The following is a 17,111-nucleotide window of genomic DNA, read 5'->3' on the forward strand; positions in this document are numbered from 1 at the left end:
CGCAATAAATGTACTGGCAATTAAAACTGAATGTTATGACTAAGTAAATTGCATAGTCACATTTTCTGAGTGGTGTCTGTTTATACACTGAGGTCATTTTCGAAGGAACTGTCCCAGTTAAAAAAAACAAAAAAAAAAAACACGTAAAGTCCCCTATACGTTTAGGGACCAATACTAATAGCAGCTCCAGACAAAGTAAGCATCACTTGTTTGTTTTTTCAAAATGCCTTTCTGAAAGAGCTTTGTCGCTATCTGAATGTTGCTAAAGCTTCAAATGTCTCTGCTTATTTTCACTGATGCTGCCATAAATAGTGGTAGTTTAAAATTGCATATGAAAGCAATATGAAGTCGACCACTTGAATTTGTTGAGCTCAATCACAAGTGGGACTTATAAATTTAGTGATAGCACACAATGGCATGTTATTTCTAATCGTGACATGCTCCCTGTCTGTGTAATTCATAAACGTGCATTTATTATGCACAGCACAATCAGATGACTGACTTTCAAACTGATTACAGTTTGAACATATAAGGCTGAACACTGCTACTGATTTTAACATTTTTAGTGTGTGAAATTGTTTTGTTTTGGCCTGTTCTTGAAGCTCCGCCCTCTTCTGAAAAGGGGGCCGGAAGCACCAGCTCATTTGCATTTAAATAGACAAACACAAAACGGTGCGTTTTGACGCATACCTTAAAGGAGAAGTCCACTTCCAGAATAAAGATTTACAGATAATGTACTCACCCCCTTGTCATCCAAGATGTTCATGTCTTTCTTTCTTCAGTTGTAAAGAAATTATGTTTTTTGAGGAAAACATTTCAGCGTGTTTCTCCATATAATGGACTGATATTTTGCCCTGAGTTTGAACTTCCAAAATGCAGTTTAAATGCGGATTCAAACGATCCCAAATGCAGTTGTAAACGATCCCAGCCGAGGAAGAAGGGTCTTATCTAGCAAAACGATCTGTTATTTTCATAAAAATAATACAATTTATATACTTTTTAATGTCAAATGCTCGTCTTGTCTTGCTCTGCCTGAACTGTTTTTTTTCCGGTTCATGACAGTTAGGGTATGTCAAAAAACTCCCATCTCATGTTCTCCCTCAACTTCAAAATTGTCCTATATCGCCGTTTTACCTTTTTTGTTAAGGGTGTTTGATCTTCTTTCCATGTTCCCTTTGCAAAGACCGGGTCGGTACTTCTGCAGCGATGTAGGATGATTTTGAAATGATTTTTGAAGTTGAGGGAGAAAATACGATTGATACGAGTTTTTCGACATACACTAACTGTCTTGAGCCAGAATACACGGAGTTCAGGCAGAGCAAGATAAGACAAGCATTAAATAGTATTTAAATTGTATTATTTTTAAGAAAATAACAGATCGCGTCGCTAGATAAGCCCCTTCTTTCTCGGCTGGAATCATTTACAACCACATTTGGGATCGTTTGAAGCTGCATTTAAACTGCATTTTGGAAGTTCAAAATCGGGGCACCATATCAGTCCGTTATATGGAGAAAAATGCTGAAATGTTTTCCTCAGAAAACAATTTCTTTACGACTGAAGAAAAAAAAAAAGACATGAACATCTTGGATGACAAGGGGGTGAGTACATTATCTGTAAATTGTTGTTTTGGAAGTGGACTTCTCTTTTAAAAGTAGCAATTTTAACTTAACATACACACTCTGGGGACATCAAAAACTTATTTTACATCTTGTAAAAAGGACTCCTGGTGAAAACTACAATACCCATGATTAGGAACTGTCAAAATGGCTAAAAACGTAATTTGATTTTTGTACTTAAATATTATCAAAATTCAAATTATATTAAAATTTAAAATGCATAATTTCAGTTGGGGTGAAAAAAAAGCTTTTGGCTTCTCTCCTGAGGCCACGTGAGGTCGCATCGAGCAAAACTCTACTAATGCATGTTTATTAAAAGCAATAAAATAACATGACTATCTGTGAAAAAAAAAATGCATAATGTTTGATATAATGTTTACAAACCAATTACAATTAATTAAGTTGCTTAAACAACTATAAACAAAACAGCATCATGTATGTATGTATGTATAAGTTTAATACAATGGACTGAAAGCCACACGGAGTACTTTTCTCATTTAAAAACATGAGATGCAGTGGGAGGGGGAGAAAAAACCTCTCGAGATAAAGTCTCGACATATGTTTTTTCGAAGCTGAACTTGCATTAATTTTACATGGCTTTCTAAACATGCCTCTAAACAAACTTGTGCGAGACGCAAGTGAAACTGTGTTGGATGTCCCTCTAGAAAATGTGTGAAATAATGCATTCTGTGTGAATGGCTTAGTCTGACATAATCAAGATGTTCACCGTATTGATGTTTTCTTTTTCTGCAATATTTTTACAGAACAACGCAGCAGCGCTGCATCTAGTGGCCTCAACTGGAAAGGCTAATAAAAACATTATAATGCAACGACAATTACATCATCACCAAATCTTCTGCACCACTGGTAAGGGTTTTTATTATAAATTTGACAAATATTCGAAATTCAAATTTTTTTTTGACAGCCCAACCCATGATTTTGCAAAGATATCTCCACCAATCAGAGCAGACTTTGTCAATGACATAGAGGCAGTCTCCCTGTGCTCTCAAACTACTACCTATATATGCACATTATGCAATTCACTTAAAATATGTGACCCTGGACCACAAAACCAGTCTTAATTTTTTATTTTATGCAAAAAATGATTAGGATATTAAGTAAAGATCATGTTCCATTAAGATATTTTGTAATTTTCCTACCGTAAATATATCAAAACCTAATTTTTGATTCGTAATATGCATTGCTAAGAACTTCATTTGGACAACTTTAAAGGTGATTTTCTCAATATTTTGATTTTAGAGATTCCAGATTTTCAAATAAAAATCTCTGCCAAATATCCTAACAAATCATACATCAATGGAAAGCTTATTTGTTAAAAAAATAAATAAAAGAACTTTGTGACTAGTCTTGTGGTGCAGGGTCACATATAAGGTTTCCATACACATAATCAACTTGAAATTGAATCATTTCTCCATTGTTTTAAAATTTGATTGTGTCATTTGCAGTGCTTCATGGGATTGTACCTCTTTCCCTCATTAAAGCAGTACAAGTACACAGTTTTGAATCTTTGTTTAATTTTCAAATACTTAAAGTATGTGGTTTTGGTAACAACTTTAGATTAGGCAGCACATTCACTGTTAACTAGTAGAAGGTTGGATTGATTCATGGCATATAACACTTTCAGCAAAGACTTTTTAAAATCCCTATGGGAGAAATTAATTGGCGGAAAAAAAAACCCTCCAGAAATCATGACCACTAAAAAGGGGATAGGCAAAGTGCTGCACAATTTAAGTAAAAATCTAATTGCAATTTTGCTGATATAAATTGTGATCACAATATAAAATGCAACATGAAAATAAAGAAAGAAAAAAAGCTGTGCTTGTTTGTGCAAAATTTTGTCATTATACATAGTAGTAGTGGAAGTGGTAGTAGTATAAAAAAATATTATTATGATGATGATGATGATGATTTGACATTAAAACTGTAAAATTACAATACTAATATTTATGGCTGTCTTCATTTTCAAATGTTAAACCATCGAACATGATGGAAAACAGCGGGGAGCCTTTAAGCTCCCCTTTAGTTGATGAGCTCTTCTCATTGCATATATAAGAACATGGTTGGTTGTTTGGTTTTGTTCCCAAATGCACATTAAAACAACCCAAACTCAGAACAGATGCTGAGATGAGTTCATGTCACACCATATTTGTGACCACAAAACCAGTCACATGGTTTGTTATGATATGACAATATTAGGCTGAGATACAACTATTTGAAAATCTGGAATCTGAGGGTGCAAAAAATAGTTCTTAGCAATGCATATTACGAATCAAATTAAGTTTTGATATATTTACGATAGGAAGTTTACATCTTCATGGAACATGATCTTTACTTAATATCGTAATGATTTTTGGCATAGAATAAAAACAATCATTTTGACCCATACAATGTATTGTTGGCTATTGCTACAAATGTACTCGTGCTACTTAAGACTGGTTTTGTGCTCCAGGGTCACATTTCTGGTTTTTATTTTGGTTATTCGTGCAGTGTTGTAGCTCTAGTTATATGTGAGTGGCGTTCCTGCAGATCAAACAATTTACAAATAATTTACTCACGCCCTCGTCATCCAAGATGTTCGTGTCTTTCTGCCTCCAGTCATGAAGAAATTATGGGTTTTGAGGAAAACATTTCAGGATTTTTCTTTGTATAATGGACTTCAATTGTGCCCCGATTTTGAACGTCCAAAATGCAGTTTAAATGCAGCTTCAAGGGCTCTAAATGATCCCAGCCGAGGAAGAAGGGTCTCATCTAGCGAAACTATCTGTCTTTTTTTTTTTTTTGAAAAATATTTTTTATACTTTTTAAGCACAAAAGCTTGTGTAGCACAGGCTCTGGGATGCATGATCACGACACTACGTACTATTGAATCACGTCGAAAGGTCACGCGGAACTACAGACCCAGTGTTTGCAAAGCAAATGCACAAAGACTAAGAAAGTGCAAGTAAGTTTGTAAACGCCATTTACAAAGAAAAAGGTACAACGATGTCCTCCTCTCAAGTTGCAGGAGAAAATAAGATGGAGTTTTTCGGCATACTCAGTACACAGACGATGAACTTACACGTGATTCGTAGTAGTGATGGGACGTTTGGATCATTTTACTGACTCAGCAAAATAAGCAAATCTTTTTGTCATTTTGTTAATTTTAGTAAAATATAATTAAAATGTTACGTGTTACTTCCCTAACACATCTACTGCTTACACAAACGTTGATCACACAACAAACAAGACAAAACTATAATGCTATAAGACACAGAAAAGATTAATTCATTGTTTACCTGGGTCTTCAGTCTGTGATTAGCTCACCTCACCTCTTATCTGACAAGTTTTCGGTTTTGCATTGTTCGTTCATCACGTGACAGCCCCATAAGATGAACGAACAACTCGAAACAACCCGAAGACTCGAAACAGGTGAACTAATTCCAGTACAGAACCTAATAGGATGTTGCGCATGCGCGACTGAAGGAATCACTCCCCCGAGACGACTCGTTCTTCCCGAGTCACATTAAAGATTCGTTCAAAATTAAAGAAATTTATAGCATTGTGAACGCACATCCCATAGCCTGTTCTACACAGTTTTTGTGGTTAAAAAGTATACAAGTTTTTATTTTTCTAAAAAAAAAAAAAAAAAAAAAAAAAAAAAAAAGACCAATCGTTTCGCTAGATAAGACCCTTCTTCCTCGGCTGGGATCGTTTAGATCGTTTAGCCTGATTTTAAACTGCATTTTGGAATTTCAAAATCGGGGCACCAATGAAGTCCATTATATGGAGAAAAATCCTGAAATGTTTTCATCACAAAACAAAATTTCTTTACGACTGAAGACAGAAAGACACGAACATCTTGGATGACAAGGGGGGTGAGTACATTATTTGTAAATTGTTGAAGTGGACTTCTCCTTTAATGCACTTAGACTGATAAACTGATATGAATTGATAATGTATACCTGGAGTGCAATGTAAGCAGCTTAAAGGCCTCTGCCAAATGCATAAATGTAAACTTATGTAACCTTTAGTATAATGACACTTGCATTAGCAATCGCCACTAATAATCATCATTAAAACGGCCTCAGATTTGTTCGGTGCGAGCGCTGCTGTACATTTCTCGAAGCTCATCTCACCCACACAGTTGTCACACAGGCTGCAGTGGGAGGTGCGCGGCGGCCGGAAGATCTTGCAGGTGAAGCAGTACTTGAGTTTAACCACCTGCTGATTGATGACGACCTCCTTCGTGCGCGGCGGGGGGCGGTAGGATGAAGACGAGCCTGTCGGGTTGTCTGCGAGAGAGAGAAAAACATTTCCAGCAGAGGATGAGATGTTAGGAAGGAATTTCAATAACAAACATAAAAGAAAACAACTGAACTCTTGCGGTTGGGATCACTTTGTTGAACAAAGTTTGCTCTAAACAGCTCGAACACTTCCTGTCTTTTGAAATTAGACGCACGCGCCTTGTATGTACTTTGTTGTAAGCTTGAAAAAAATCCATTCAGTGTAATCAATAGAGCAATACATTATTTAGAGGTGCTAGCTTCAACACTTCACATGAGGAAAAAAAGGCATTAATAATAAGCATTAAGCAAGGAGGAAATCAAAAAGCTTTGCCTCAGAATAAAAGATGTTTTGTAGTTGTATTATTCACTGTAAGTCACAGGCTGATGATACATGGGGCAACTGTTGCTGGGCATCTGTTAAATGAATGCACACTGTCCCATTATGTTTCACACTGACCAAATGAATTTAAAACTCACTTCTTGTATTGACAGGGTAATATTTGTATGCTCAAGTTCATCAAAGCGGAGACACACACCTACTCTAAATTTAATCTAACATGTGACTGTAAAATTATCAGCAGATCTAAGTAAATGTGATCCCCTCAGTAAACTGTAAACCACACTAACAGTTCAAAGACTTACAATCTGTTCATGTAAAACAGGTTTTTGCATTAGACTGTGCTGATTTGCAGATTTTTCCACTGCAGAATTTTCCACTCTTTGTAAACACGTGTTGCGTCTTTGGCAATCTTGATGTCTAAAAACACGACACTCAAAGTTTTTTTTTTTTTTTTTTTTTTTTTAATTCCACTCCTGTGTCTCACATTTTTTGCATTTAAAAAACATGATATGCAGTGGTGTGGAATGAAAAAAAAAAAAAAACCTAGGTCTATAGTTTTTTTTTTTTTTTTTTTTTTTTTTTTTAGTAACTTTAAAGTAACTTCTTTTAAGGTGAGACACAGTGAAATAGGGTTAAAAATAAATAAATAAATAATAGTTATCGTCTTACTTATCCAGTTGATTGATTACACTGATAATTGCAAACATTTTTGGTATTACAAGTTCTCTAAAATGTTAGTTTTAAGTATGGAATTGAGGCATTATTTAATTAAATATGTGCTAATTTGCATACATTTTAGTACAAAAATCTAAACTCTGGATGAAACCAGTTTCAAAATTCTTGTTTATTTTATTTATTTTTTTATTAGAGTCAAATGTCTTTACAGAGGGAATTTTGGGTCTCACATTTTTGTCACTCCATAATTCAGAAAAAAAACTTTTTGTTCACTATTTTTTGGAGAATAATATGTTGTATACAACATCATGTAAGAGGAAATCCGTCTGTAAAAACCTTCAGAATACAGGCATAAAAATGTAAAGTGTGGTGTGTAAGTGCTACTGAAGTGGAGATTTATGGCTCAGCGTAGGAGATGGATGTTTTCTTTCCACTAGTCTGAAAAACACTTGACAGGTTCATGAAAAAAACAGTTTTTGCCTGCAGTGTCTCCCCTTAATTTGAGGACACTGGAAAAGATGTGAGCACATGCTCAAAGATGCCCATTTAGCAAAAAAACAAAACAAAAAGACGTGTTGTGTGTGAATGATCCATTACTGTTGGTTCACACAGAATGAGCTTTGCATTTAAAAACACAAGATGGCAGTGGAATGAAAAATAACTTAATTAAAAATGTTAATTCAGAATTTTTGTATGTAAAAATACATATTGCATCATTTGCAGTGGAGTTCTAAAAACACAGCAAAAGATGTTCAACTTTAAAACTGTTAATTCCACTGCCCTGTGCTTTATATATATAAGGATAAGTTGAGGAAAACATTCCAGGATAGTGGACTTCAATGGGAGCCAATGTGTTGAAGGTCCAAATTGCAGTTTCAACGCAGCTTCACAGCACTCTACACAATCACAGCTGTCAAATAAGGGTCTTATATAGCAAAACAATGTTATTTTGTACTAAATAAATTTATATATATATATATATTGCACTAGCTCTGCGATGCACGTCTATGAGCATTTGTGATTGAAACGTATAAAATGACAGCTCGTTTTGCTAGATAAGACCCTTATTCCTCAGCTGGGATCGTGTAGAGCCCTTTGAAGCTGCATTGAAACTGCAATTTGAACCTTCAACACACTGTCTCCCAGTGAAGTCCACTATATGGAACATTTTCATCAAAAACCTTCATTTCTTTCTGACTGAAGAAAAAAAAAAAAACATGAACATCTTGGATGACATGGGGGGTGAGAAAACGATCAGGGCATTTTTGTTCCGGAACTAATCCTTTAAGGTCTACGGATAATATTTTAATTTAAAATAGATTCTTTTAATTAGAAAACTGCATTTTTGCAAATCTACCAAAGATGTGACAAGTCAGTGCACTCATGCATTTAAAACCACACAAGCCTAGAGAAAAATAAATGTTCTAGAGACGCGTTCCTCAAAAGCTGAACTTATTTGAACTTCAGCTGCATGTTTTTAGAAGGACTAGTCATGCGACACCACAAAAAAAAACACAAGGCTAACCGTCATAGACAGTCTTTGCATGTTTACACAGAAAAACAAATGAAAAAGCAGTGCAATGGAATGCAAAAACACATTCTGTGATGTTCTGTCTGTGCACTAGAATTTCATTTGTTTTCTTGCATGCTTGATTTCAACCCATTCAACCACATCAGCTATACCCTACAAAGTAACTGATCCTCAGACGCTCTTAAAAACAAACACTGATTAATATCTGGCACCAGGACTTTCATTCTGACTTAAACATTACTGCCGACTATGAAATGTCAAATTTGCAGGTCAGAAATAACATGCATTACTGATGTAAAACATGACAGCTACACACACCCAAAGCCTTTATTCCAGGAACAGCCTGCGGTGAAGGTCAGAAGGGCGAAAGTAAAACAGATAGCTATACATTTCTCTTGAACTAGAAAAAAACTGTTACAGAAAATGATACATCACACACTTCTCCATTTCCCAGTTCCTCACAAACACGTCAGTTTGAACCGCTTGAGAAGAAATTCTATTATTGTGATTATTTTTATTATTATTATTAAAACTAATAACTCTCTGACTGGCAGATTATGTTCTTGTTTGGAGGACATCACAATAATGGATGAGTCTGCGTGGATGAAAATGCACCGCGATCATGTGACCTTGTTCAGAGAGAAACAAACGTCTCACTGCAACAACCAGACAAGAACGTGCTGCTACTGAGCAGGTGAAGATCTCATTTTGAGTCCTGGGGGAGACAGAGTTCATGACAATCATCCTGTCATATGACAGTCATCATGTCAGCGCTGTCCTCTGTAATTAGGACAGAATGTCCTCTAATTTGTCATGGAGATGAAGTGATGGCGGCACATCCAGAAACTTCAAAGGCTTATTCTGGGCCTTGGGATGCAGCTTTCTCTGTTAGAAGCCAAAATCATCCCAGTTTAGGCTCATCCTCTCAAACAATGTTATCATTTACATTTAAGCATTTAGTAGACACTTTTATTTAAAGCGACAAAGAAACAAAGCAATTCGTCAAAGAGCCAACAATATTCATAGCACACAATGCCAGGTTTATTAGACAAGGTTATTATAGATTTGCATTCAAAATGTCTCAAAGTGGTCACATTAGCAAAGATTATGCAAAATTTAACAAACAAAGAAGGTCTATTTTCCATTATTATTAATAGGTAAGTGATGTATGGAGTTTGCACGGAAGTCCCTTTTAAACCAAACAGCTTTCTGATGGTCAGTGCAGCACATCCAGATCTGTGGCTAACTCGAACCCAAAGCGAAATCTGCATTAGGAAATTTTTCCTCCTTATGCAAAATTTTTAATGCATAAGGATTCTTTACCTCTCCACAGACACTGTCAGATAATTAAAACTGATTCAATTTCAAAAACTACTTTAATTTTAGTTTGTTTTGTTTTTCAACCAATGCCTTTAATTCTGTTCATAGTTTGCATTTAAAAATGAGATCTATATGGCAATGGAAAGAAAGAAAAAAAAAAAAAAACAAGGAACAGGGAACAAGGAACAAGTCTAGAGATACGTTGTTTTAAAATGTTGAAACTTATTTTAACTTGAGCAGCACATTTTTAGAAGGGCAGGTCATGTGATATATGCTACAAATGACAAACACAACAGTCAAAGACATACATCTCGTGCATGTTTACAAAGGTGCAGTGGAATACAAACGCACCAGATAACTAACAAAAATTGAATTTCAAGAACTACTTTGATTTATTTTTTAACCAATGTTTTTATTTCTGTTCTTACACTGTAGAAAAATGTGTTTGTGCTGCCTTAAATTTTTAAGTGTAGTCAACTTGAAATATTAAGTTGTACTAGGGGTGTGTGATATTGGAATTTTTGATCACAGACAACTGTAGTCTCTACAATCTGCTTTTACAGAAAAATTGTCTCGTGTTTGTTTACCCACATTCTTCACAATAATATTTAAGTTCAACCACAGAAACTCACTCAGGTTTAAAACAACTTGATATTGAGTAAATGACGACAATGAATTTTCTTGTTTGGGTGAACTATCCCTTTATGCTAACAAAACAACAAAACACAACGAGAACAATCATTCACTGAAGAACTTTAATAAAGTTGCTTTAATAAGAATCAAACGTAGAATTTATATAGTGAAGGGTATATAATGTTTTACTTGAATGCTACTGCTAAATACACCTACCCATACCAAAATAAAGCACAATTTGTTTTATTTATATATTATTATTTATTTGTAATGTGTATTTTATTCTTTTTTTAATGTTATATATATATATATAATTATTTTTATTTTTTCTTGCTACATTAGCCACCCCTAAATTGCATGAAAACTAAAACTAAAGCATGAACACTAAGTTTAAAACAGCAATTTTTACAATGTAGTTTATTTATTAGTTTCATTCAAAAGCTTATATTTGCTCTTTTTTTATTCTCAGTTTTAAAGTTGAACATTTGGAATATGGAGGACCTAATACATTTACCAAAATGTAGCAGCAACAAAGCACACTTCACTGAATCCTCTATCCCATAATGCAATGCCCTAGACTTGACCTTACATTTCCAGAGTGACAAATGAACCAGAAGCAAAATCCAACGTCTCATTCTTAGCTCATTATATAATCAACTGTCAAAAAACATTTTGGCCAAACATAGATTAAAAATGCAAAGTAATCCAGTTTATTTCTGTTGCTGATAAGTGATGTATGCAGTATACAACATATACACTCTTAAAAATAAAGAAGAATGATTTTTGGTTCCAAAAAGAATCTTTCAGTGACAGTTTGAAGAACATTCTAAAAATCTAAATATAAAGAACCTTTTGTCAAATTAAAAAGTTCCATGGATGTCATCATAGATTCCAATAAAGAACCTTATTATTATTTTTTTTTTAAGTGTACAGTGCATTACACAGGAAGCAGTGCACTAGTAATCTGAACACGTGTAGATGAGATGCGTGTTCCTCACCGATCTGTTTCTCGATGTCCGCGGCCTCCTCCGGTGTGGCCCGGGGCAGAATCCCCGGATCTGTGAAGCTGGTCTGGAGGAGAGAGATGATCACAAACACAAACAGGACCCCTCCGATGGCCGGGATGCAGCTGGTGAGGTGCTTCACCAGGAACGGGCAGCTGGAACCACACAACGGCTCAATTAGGAAAACATTGATTGTGGAACAAGGAGGCTTTAAAACACTGCACTGCTCCATTAAACGGTTCCATTCCCTGCAGCTCTGCGGATCCCCAATCTGACATCTAACACTAAACAAATGCCCTATAAAGAGAACAACTGAGAGGATCCAAACAAGAGCTAATGTCTGTGTTGCAGTGCATTGAAAATAAATAACATAAGCCTAATGATTTGAAATATAGTATTAAACTTAATCTCTACTTAATGTGCGGCATCCACAGGGATCTGCTTTAAAATGGACGGACGATTAACACCAAAATTAAATGAGCCACTTTTAAGTAACCATACATCATTAATTAAGTCCCTAAAAGTGGCCTCAATACAAATAATGTCCTGAGAGACACAGTACATTTCACATGGAGATTCATACTACGGTCTCTATTTCTGTATAAATCATCATAGGGATGAGAGTAGTTACACATTTCATTCTCTGAGTTCATTCTCAGCTTGTAGTAATAATCTTGTCTACTGAATATTTCCAGTTAGTTATTATTATAAATGGAACAATTATGATACTGCATATAGGTTAACAGACACTTTTTAACATAGAAATGAGCTATATTGGGGTACTGCTACTCTAGCAAGGCATGTTGTCACATAAAGGGGGCAAGTTGTCACAATGCAAACCTACTGTTTATCTTGCAGTTGCAGTTCAATAGTATCTTCATTATGCAGTTTATGCTTGATTTAAAATAAGAAAATTTGTTTCCATTTCTTTTTTCTGTGAACACAAAATAAGATTTCTTGAAGAATGTTGGTAACCAGTGCTGGGTAGTTACTGATTACATGTAATCTGGATTATGTAATCAGATTTTTAAAAATTATTTGAAAATAAAAAAGGAACTTGTAATTAAAGTAAATTACGTTTTAAAATACTCTGTTACCAGACTACAGTTTTTTTTTTTTTTATGAATTACATGATTATATATTCACACAATAGCTATAAATCATTCATAATTAATTTATTCTCTTTGAATGATCACTCAGAGGATTATTTAACCATGTATTTTAAACTCACTATATTTACTTTCAGTACCCCTGAGAATTTAAAATAAATATTTTAATTATTAAGTATCACATTTGCATGTTCACGGTTCTCTGACACTGATTAATGGTCATATGGTGTGCAGGCAAACATTTAGAAAAATATTTCATCCTTTTAGTAAGTGTTTTATTTTGACTTTTATTTTGTCAAAAGTAAATCGAAAAGTAGTCTGATTTTATTACCTTAGATTGTGTTACTAACTTCAATTTTTGTCATGTAATTTGGAATCAGTAATAGATTACGATTACGTAATCTACACAGCTCTGGTAGTAATTGATTACATATAATCTGGATTACATAATCAGACTCCAAAAATTAGCAGTCAGTGGTTGTAATCAGACTATATCACAACAATATACTCGTATTTACATGATTATTCACACAATAACAATTACATAGAATTCACACAATAGCAATAAATTATTCATAATGTATTGATTCTCCTTAATTTTTTTCAACTTTTTAATTTTAAAAAGTCAAATGTAATCCAAAAATAATCAAAAAGTATTCTGATTAAATTACCTAAACAGTGTAATGCATTACGTTACTATTTACAATTTTTGTCATGTAATTAGGAATCAGTAACGGATTACAATTTGGAAGTAATTTACCCAGCTCTGGTAGTAACTGATTACATGTAATCTGGACTATGTAATCAGACTCCAAAAATTAGTAGTCAGTAGTTGTAATCAGTTACATTTTTTAAATAAATTTGTATTTACTTGATTATTTAAACAACAGCAATACGCAATTATATATTATATATTATTTAGACTACACAATAACAATAAATTATTCATAATGCATTGATTTTACTTAAACCTTCTTTTTCATCTTTTTGAATTTTAAAAAGTCAAAGGTAATCCAAAAGTAATCAAAAAGAAATCTGATTAGGTTACCTAAAAAGCGTAATACATTACGTTATATGTACAATTTTGTCATGTAATTTGGAATCAGTAATGGATTACAAATTGCAAGTAATCTACCCAGCACTGGTAGTAACTCATGTAATCTGGACTACCTAATCAAACTCCAAATATTAGTAGTCAGTAATTGGAATCAGATTGTTTTACATAAAAAAAAAAAAAAACACATGATTAATGCACACAAAAATCGGCAATACGCAATTGCATATGTGACTTTGGACCACAAAACCAGTCATAAGGGTCCATTGTTTTGAAATTGAGATCATCTGAATCAAATAATAATTTGAATAAATAAGCTTTCCATTGATGGCTTGTTAGGACAGGACAATATTTGTCAGAGATGCAACTATTTGAAAATCTGGAATCTGAAGGTGCAAAAAAATATTGAGAAAATCGCCTTTAAAGTTGTCCAAATGAAATTCTTAGCAAAGAATGTTACTAATCAAAAATTAAGTTTGGATATATTTACAGTAGGAAATTCACTAAAAATCTTCATGGAACATGATCTTTACTATCCTAATGAATTTTGGCATAAAAGAAAAATCCATACAATGTATTGTTGGCCATTGCTAAAAATAAATCTGTGCTACTTACGACTGGTTTGTGGTCCAGGATCACATTATTATTTACACAATAGCAATAACTTACTCATAACGCATTGATTCTCCTTACTTATCCTTTTTCGAGTTTTAAATTTTAAAAAGTCAAAGGTAATCCAAAAGTAATCTGATTAGATTACCTAAAAAGTGCAATGCATTACGTTACGTTACTACTTACAATCTTTGTAATCTACCCAACACTGTTAGTAACCAAACAGGTTTAGACAAATATATAAATAAATATTTCGTGCAGTTTTATAAGGACATGAGCGGAAAAAATGACACTTTTCCTGAGTGAACGGTCCTTTTAATTAACAAACACGTTTTAATGCAAAAGCATTTTGAAGCAGGTGTGTAAATGTGACATTTAAGAATGTTCTACTCAAAATCCGAGATGCACCTGTGACTTTCCTAGGCCTATATCGTAGTGTTCCTCACGCTTTCACACAGCACTTCTCGCTTAGATGCTCTTTAACACCCGCCGGGCGAGTGACCGCGCTGTCCCCCAGCCAAAGGCAGCAGACTTACTCGAATATAAAGAAGAGTCCGCTGGTGAGCAGGATGAGCCCCAGTGTGAGCGGCAGCACGCCGCTCTGACGCGCCACGATGATGCGACCGTCACAGTAGAAGCGGTTCTTCCCGGGAAACACCTCCCATTTTCTCCGGGCTCGCTTGGGCTTGTGCTCGGGCAGAGGTCGCGGTGGAGGTGTCGGGGTAGGTGTCGCGAGTGCCTGAGGATCTATTTGCTGATACTCGCGGGTTTTCATCCTTCACGGCGGTGAAATCAAGCCGCTCCGCGCTCGGTGTCCATCAAACATCAGCTGCTGCGCGACGGTGTCATTCCGCGTCCCGCTTTATTAGCAAACAGATCGCAATCCAATCGGCGCACGACGAAACGCGACGGATTTACCAGCATGTGACGTAACGCGATATGCAGCGGCGACGTCACAAACGCGTCCCTCGCTACATGTTTTAATAAAGCAGCGGCTTTGCTTTGGTTGTTCGGTGTAAGAACGCAAACGCACGCGTCTTGTTTGAATGTAAACGCTGCCGTTCCGCTTTCACTCGTCGCCGAATGATGGACGCAATGGTATTTACATGAAGAGCACAATGAATGATGCTGATCTGCTGCACATATTCATAGTCATAGCGCCGCACAGATGATGGTTGGCACACAGGATGTGACGCTTCAGTCCTCAGATGCTCTTCACATGTCTGCGTAATAGTCGCTCATGTCATAATCTTTGGAAAGCTCCTCATGTATTAGCCATCGATGGCGTTCGGCGTGTCTTTCTGTCAAAACACACTGGCTGTGGAGTGATTAAAGCACTGGCATACGAGTGACAGATCAGTTCAGTGACATCTATCTATCTATCTATTTGAAAAATCATGTATGATTAGTTCTTGCTCGAATTATGGTTGATTGGGACAGTTTTTTTGAAATTCCGCCTTGTGCAAGGTTTCTTGCCATAAATTTAAAACATCAGTCCAACACAGTATATATTTCTGCAATACTGAAGATGTTAACTACCCATTTGAGGAGGAAGCAATGTCATATTAGAATGAAAGGATGTGTGACATGCACTTTTCTGTAAACTGAGCCAAAAAGATTTTTTTTGTAACATTTGGGTGATTGGGACAGCACATTTTTTCATTGATTTAGGGTAGTGTAAGAATATTTACTGTATTGCACAAATTTACTTTATATATACTTTAATATAATTTTATATGCAATATTTTATGTTCTGTTCATCATTAAGTGTCTATGTTTATTTTTGTGCGACTTTATTTCTAAGTTGATAAATCTATCCAAACTTCACACAATACAACACATGTAACTGAGGTAAAAGAAGTCCAAAAGTCATTAAAAACATTTAGAAATCAAATAGACAAGAACAAAAATTAAAAAAGCTTAAGGTCTAAAAAAATATATATATTTTGGGTGGGCCCTTATCACCAATTAACAAACACATTTAACCTGCACAAACCTTTAACAGAAACATGAATATGGTTTATTACTACAACAGAAACATTATATATATATATATATATATATATATATTTATGATGCGTCTATTTTCAAAACGATTCTATTTCTGAATTTTTATTTTGCCAAAAAATATAGCCAGTTCATGAATATTTTTGTGGTTGATTATGGCTTGCACAAATAAAAAGGATGAAAACCATTGATTTAAGGCACAGACAACATATACAATGGTTCTCTATTACAAGGTCAATCATTTTCTTAATTAGCAAAGCCTTTAAGCACTGTCCCATCCACCCAAATTGTGTTTGGGTGGTTGGGACAAAATAAAAATATGATATTAACGCTTTTTTACTGATTCTGCAGAAGTAGTGCATTTATGTTTCCATCAAAAGTTGTATAATATAATAGCTATGACAATTTTAGGACCTTATTATGAAAACTAGCAAAAGCTTATGTCATTTTCCTCCGTTCATGCTTTTCATGGTCAACTTCCTGTTTGATGCATGTCCCACCCACCTACAAGATGTCACACCAATGAGAGCATCCCATTTTAATTATGTGGTCTTACACCTAGGACTCAGCAAAAAAATTTTTTATTTTCCCTCATTATAGGTGAGAAAATAAATTCTGTAGTTATACTGTCCCATTTTACCTGTCCTAATCACCCTTAAAGGAGAAGTCCAGAACAACAATTTACAAAAAATGTACTCACCCCCTTGTCATTCAAGATGTCCATGTCTTTCTGTCTTCAATCGTGAAGAAATTTTGGTTTTTGATGAAAACATTTCAGGAATTTTCTCCATATAATGGACTTCATTGGTGCCCCGATTTTGAACTTCCAAAATGCTTTTAAATGCAGCTTCAAAAGGCTCTAAATGATCCCCTCGGCTGGAATTTCTTCGGGTTTTTCGAGTCGTTCGTTCATCTTATGGGGCT

At 34.9% G+C, this 17,111-nt stretch overlaps 1 protein-coding gene across 2 annotated transcripts in view; it reads right to left on the bottom strand.

Moving 5' to 3' along the window:
- zdhhc18b (zinc finger DHHC-type palmitoyltransferase 18b) overlaps positions 1–15,386 on the bottom strand; it is a 28,832-nt gene extending 13,446 nt beyond the window's left edge. The window contains exons 1-3 of one of the 2 annotated variants that reach the window (XM_051136721.1): positions 14,717–15,386; positions 11,400–11,560; positions 5,753–5,908 (exon numbers count right to left, since the gene is read on the bottom strand). In XM_051136721.1, the coding sequence (XP_050992678.1) occupies positions 5,753–5,908; positions 11,400–11,560; positions 14,717–14,955 (556 nt within the window). In that variant the 5' untranslated portion in view covers positions 14,956–15,386. The remainder of the gene's footprint in view (positions 1–5,752; positions 5,909–11,399; positions 11,561–14,716) is intronic. The other variant, XM_051136720.1, reaches the window with a different exon arrangement.
- Positions 15,387–17,111: the final 1,725 nt, after the last annotated feature.

Source organism: Labeo rohita, chromosome 19 (genome assembly GCF_022985175.1).
Source record: "Labeo rohita strain BAU-BD-2019 chromosome 19, IGBB_LRoh.1.0, whole genome shotgun sequence".
Lineage (NCBI taxonomy): Eukaryota > Metazoa > Chordata > Actinopteri > Cypriniformes > Cyprinidae > Labeo > Labeo rohita.